The sequence below is a fragment of the Cricetulus griseus genome, unplaced genomic scaffold, assembly GCF_003668045.3.
Source record: "Cricetulus griseus strain 17A/GY unplaced genomic scaffold, alternate assembly CriGri-PICRH-1.0 unplaced_scaffold_1, whole genome shotgun sequence".
Lineage (NCBI taxonomy): Eukaryota > Metazoa > Chordata > Mammalia > Rodentia > Cricetidae > Cricetulus > Cricetulus griseus.
In genome coordinates this window covers 9,611,910-9,617,429 of record NW_023276808.1, presented here as the reverse complement: position 1 = coordinate 9,617,429, position 5,520 = coordinate 9,611,910, and the positions used below count along the sequence as shown (strand labels likewise).

Below are 5,520 nucleotides of genomic sequence, written 5' to 3'. Positions count from 1 at the left end.
CTTGTTGTTCATCCAAATGTCCAGGCTTTCACCCAATACTCAACTTAGTTGTGGTGCAGAAAGACACAAGTGGAGGTTTCACTGATGTTGGGAAAGAAAGGGGACCCTGACAGATCACCCTCAGAAGGCTGGCCAGCAAGTAAGGAGTTGTAAGGGTGGATTGCAAAGGGTACTAGAAAACAGGTACTTCAACTCCTGAGAGAATTGGATGTGGAAAAGTACTAGAAAATAGGTACCTCAACTCCTAAGAGAGCTGGATTGTAAAGGTTCTGGAAAAGGGGTACCTCAAGTGCTGAGAGAGTTGGATTTGAAAGGTACTATAAGGGTGCCTAAACTCCTAAGAGAGTTGGATTAAAGTAGAGAAAATACACAGAGAAAGTTTAAAGAGACAAGGTTCTGGTAAGATCTCATTTTAACTTTGGATTAAGTAATAATGCTTAGAAAATTATTAAAGAAATATGGGAAATCCTCCTCTGAGGAATCCCTCTCCCCTGACCTGTGCATCAGCAACCCGCTGACCCAGCAGCCTATGCTCTTGTCTAGTAGAGCCTGCTGCAGGCTCCAGTCAGCTGGCAACAATGTGGTGTGCACTGGCTGGCTGGGGAAATTGCCTTTAGAGAAAAAATTGGGGCGGTATGCTTGGAAGAAATGCTGGTTTATCCTGAAGAGAAGTCAAATGAGTGGTGATCCAGATATTCTAGAATATTATAAGAATGAACACTCCAAGAAACCCCTGTGGATCATCAACCTAAACTTCTGTATGCAGTTGGATGTAGGCCTGAACTTCAACAAAAAAGAGCTCCAAAAGTGTTTTATGTTTGATATTATTACCAATGAGCGCACCTTCTACCTGATGGCTGAGACAGAGGCTGACATGAATAGGTGGGTCCAGAGCATCTGCCAGATCTGTGGCTTCAGTCAGACTAAAGAGAACACTGATACCCTGAGAAACCTTTCTTCAGTTAATCACAGTCTCTGCTCTTCTCCAGCTGAGTTCAGCAGCTCCAGTCAGCACCTGCTCCAAACAAGAGGTCCTCACCCCTTTTACACTCTAGCCAGCCTGCTGTGTCAAGCCACATCCAGCCTGCCTTGTCCGCCAGTGCACCTCAGGAGTATCAAAACTTGCACCAACGCATAAGCCAAAGGACAGAAAATGCCAGAAGTGCCATATTGTCTCAGAGCACCAGACAGGAGAGTGACACAGCCACACAAAACCTTGCCCAGGGCAAGAGACACTGTATCAGCAGAGTCAGTGGTCAAGTCCATGGCATCTATAGCCTTCCCAAGCCAAGCAGACAATTCAAAGACCATGCTTTTGACATCCCCCATAGCCACGCCAAGGGGAGCCTCACAGTGTCTGAGGCAGATAATGAGGATGTGTACACTTTCAAAGCACCCAGCAACACCCTTTGTCTGGAATTTGGAGACCTCCTAGTAGAGTCAACCATACCTCCACCACCAAAGCACCCTAAGATACCTTGGTGTGGCAGCCCTAAACAAAGACCTCCATTCAATGACTACAAGTACCCAAGACGAGGTGTAGAAACTGCCTGCTGGTCTGCTAAATCCCCAAAAAGGACTAACATGGGTAAATCACACAGCGGCAGCTCTGATGACAACTGTGTGCCCATAAACCCAGGTTCTTCTACCCTGAAGGCTATGGAACAAACAGGGGACAATTCCCACAGTGCCTACATCCCCATGAACACAGTCCCCCATCACTTTGACCCACTGGGCCACCCATCCACAGCCCTGCCTATTCATAGAGTCTCCAGCAGAGAAAGGGAAATCCAGCCACCCCCAATTAATCGCAGCCTCAAGCCTGGCCGAAAAGCAAAGCCACCACCCCTTGACCTGAGAAACAACACTGTCATCAATGAGCTCCCTTTCAAGTCACCTATCACCAAGTCTTGGTCCTCCCAGTACTGCCATTCCATCTCCACACAAAACATGACCAACACAGGCTCCAAAGACAGCAAGGAATACTATGTCCCAAAGCAAAACTCAGTGTCTTCATCCCCTGTACCCAGTGGCTCTAACAACCCAGCTCTAAAAAAGAATACTGGCAATGTGAATTACATAGCCCTAGACTTCCAGCCAGTCTCCCTGAGCCTTCATCGTAAGCCATCCTCATCATCTGTCACATCAGATGAAAAAGTGAAATATGTCCAAATAGATAAAATAAAGACTCAGGCCCTGCAAAAGACCATAGAGGAATGGACAAAGATACGGCAGTCCTCAAGACCCACCAAAGATGCCAAGCTATGGTAAGGATAGCCGTCCCCCAACACCTCCTCTCCTTTGTGAGTTTTGTTCAAAAATATATGTATGTTCTGTATGTATGGTGTGTCCACACACGTGTGTAAGAAGTGTGATTGTAAATGTGTGACTGTTGACACAAGAATGCTATTGTGTTGTCTTTGAGTTGTTTAATTGCTGGGGAGGAGCAACAGTTGTTAAAGTACAGTTACTTGGGAGGGGAATTTCTACTTTGTTTCCATGGAGGATAAAGAGTTGTGAATGCCTCCTGACTGGGGCGGTTTCATGGGGCAGGACCCCCTAAAGCAGAGGCTCAGGTGATCCACATATTTGTTTTCTTTTAAATTTGGATGGCTAGAAATGGTAATAGTCACAGTCAATCACTTTTTAAAGGAAATAGTTGGAATAGGATATAGAAATGAAACTTTGTATTGGAATGGATCCTCATTTGTTGATACTTTGTATTGGAATGGATCTTCATTTGTTGATATTAGTTAGGTTTTCTAGATATATAGATAGATATTCTTCAAACCCTTCAAAGACCTATGGAATATATGGCATTTAAATGGTTTAGGGTTTTTCTTGACAATGAGACACAACTGCTCCAGGCACACCAATTACTTCTGAGAGGAAGATGGGTATGGAAGAAACTCCTTATAGAGTTTGCCTTTGACATGGCAAGACTAGCCATTTTGGCAAGAAGCTGTTCTTGCCTGAACTGTTTGACTGTTGTTTGACAAACTAGACATACAGGACCCACAGGAAAATAAAGATGGACAGTCCTAAACGGTTGCTGCTTCATGGAAGAAATGCCAGACTTTTTACAGGAAACAGAACAAGTGTTACTGACAAACTGCCAATGCATGTGGACAATTTAAAATTTCTTGCTTTGCTGAGAAGTCTTCCAGACACATTGTGGCCTGCAGACTAAAGATGGATGCCAAGAGACTTTGGGTGACTGTCTAAGAAGCAAGATGTCTCTGTCAGTTCTAGAGTTTGTATGTTATCCTTCTATGGTCTTTGATGGAGTTGAAGACAGATAGTTATAGTAATGCACTAAGATAGAATGGTTAAAATCTTATAGTTCTTACTTGATAACTGTTTTGTTACATATAAAGTAGTGGGAGATGTTAGGACTCAGCCCCAACAGGGTCTCTAAGAGTTTTTTTTCTGGCAAAACCACAGGTACCTCCTGTTTATCTGACCTCACCCCACTAGCATCAATTCACCTAGGGTTTTTGTTAAGTTTGTATATAAGGGTGCTCCACAATAAAGGTGAGAGACATTCTCTCAGAAAATCAACCAGGCGTCTCGTGGTTCATCCAAATCTCCAGGTTTTCACCCAATACTCAGACTTAGTTGTGTTGCAGTCAGCCACATTAGGTTTGGGTTAGCTTTAAGGTTCATGGTTAGGATTATGGTTAGGGTAGGATTGCGGTTAGTATTCAGGGTTCAGGGGTAGGTTATGGGTTAGGGTTAGGTTTAGGGTTCAGTGTTAGTGTTAATGATAGGTTTAAGGTTCAAGGTTACGGTTAAGGCTACAGTTATGTTTAGGGGATTTGGGTTAGGATTAGGGTTGGGGTGAGAATTAGGGTTAGGGTTAGGTTTGGGCATAGGGTAAGGGTTAAGGTTAGGGGTGGTGTTAAGGGTAAGGGTTAATGTTAGGGTTCAGAGTTCAGTGTTAAGATTAGGGTTAGGTATAGGATTAAATTTAGGGTTGGGTTAGGGTTAGGATTAGGGATTAGCCTTTAAATTAGGATTAGGGTTAGGGATACGGTTATGTTTATTCATATGGGTATATTTATGTTTTGGATAGGGATAGTTTTAGGGTTCTGTGTTGAGAGTTAGGGTTAGGGTTATTGTTACATTTCAGGATTAGGGTCAGATTTATGGTTCAGGGTTAGGGTTAGGGTTAAGTTTAGGGGATAGGGTTAGGTTTAGGTTTAGGGTTTGTGGTTAGAGTTAGGTTTCGGGTTCAGGGTTTAGGGTTCAAGGTTAGAGTTAAGGTTCAGGATTATGGTCAGGTTTAGGGTTAGGATTCATGATTAGGCTCTGTCTAGGACCAGGGTTCAGGGTTAGGGGTAGCATTAGGGGTTAGGTTAGGATTAAGGTTAGGGTTAGGGTTAGGCGTTGGGTTGGGGTTAGGGTAAGAGGATAGGGCTATTGTTAGGGTTCAGGGTTAGGGTTGGTGTTAGGGAGAAGGTAAGGTTTAGGGTTAGGGGTAGAGTTCAGGAGAAGTGTTAGGGGTAGTTTCCAGGGTTAGGTTTAGTGTTAGACTTTAGAGTTACTCTTAGAGTAATGGTTAGAGTCAGGGTTCAGTGTTCAGGGTAAATTTTAGGGATAGGGATAGGGTAAAAGTTATGGTTAGGGTTAGAGTTAAGGTTAGGGTAAAGGGTTCATAGTTAGGGTTAGGGTTCCTTGTTCAGGGTTCCCGGTTCAGGATTCAAGTTCACGGTTATGGTTAGGGTTAACATTACAATTCAGGATTAATGTCATGTTTAGTGTTCAGGTTTAGGTTTAAGGTTCAGGTTTAGGGTTATGTGTTAGGATTAGGGTTAGTGTTAGTGTCGGGGTTAGAGTTTCAAGGTTAGGGTCATGGTTAGGTTTAGTTTATGGTTAGTTTTAGGGTTCAGGGTAAGTGTTCATTTTTATAATTAGGGTTAGGATTAGGGTTCATGGTTGATTGTTAGTGTTCATAGTTATGGTTAGGGATAGGGTTTCAAGGTTAAGGTTAGAGATAAGGTTAAGTTTAGGATTCAGGGTTAAGGTTCAGAACTATGGTTAGGTTTATGGTTCAGGGTTAGTGCTAGGGTTAGTTTTCAGTATTAGGCTTAAGTTTAGGTTTAGGGTTCAGGGTTAGTGCTAGGGTAAGGTTTAAGGGATAAGTTTAGGGTTAGGGTCAGGGTTAAGGTTAGGGATAGGGTAAGGTTTATGATTATGGGTAGGGCTCAGGGTAAGTGTAAGGGTTAGGGTTCAGATTTTGGGTTAGAACTAAGGATTAGGGTTTGGAAAAGGGTTGGTTATAGGGTAAGGGTTATGGTTATGGATAGGGTTCAGTGTAAGTGTTAGGGTTAGAGTTCTTATACAGGGTTAGGATTAAGGATTAAGGTTAGTGTTAAGAATAGGGTTTTGGGTAGGGTTCAGGGGTAGGTTTATAATTCAAACATGACAGAATGGCTAATGGTTTGTTGGAAACTGCTGTCTGGGCTTTGGTCAGATGGCTACAGCTCAAAGTTGTTCATTTACCTTAAGTAACCACAG

General features: G+C 43.1%; 1 protein-coding gene across 1 annotated transcript; it reads left to right on the top strand.

The window, feature by feature from the left end:
- The first annotated feature begins 661 nt into the window (after positions 1–661).
- Positions 662–2,271, top strand: LOC100771639 (GRB2-associated-binding protein 2-like). Its single transcript, XM_035453563.1, is given in 2 exon segments — positions 662–1,028; positions 1,031–2,271. Coding segments are annotated over 2 exon segments (1,593 nt in total). The 5' UTR covers positions 662–676.
- Positions 2,272–5,520: the final 3,249 nt, after the last annotated feature.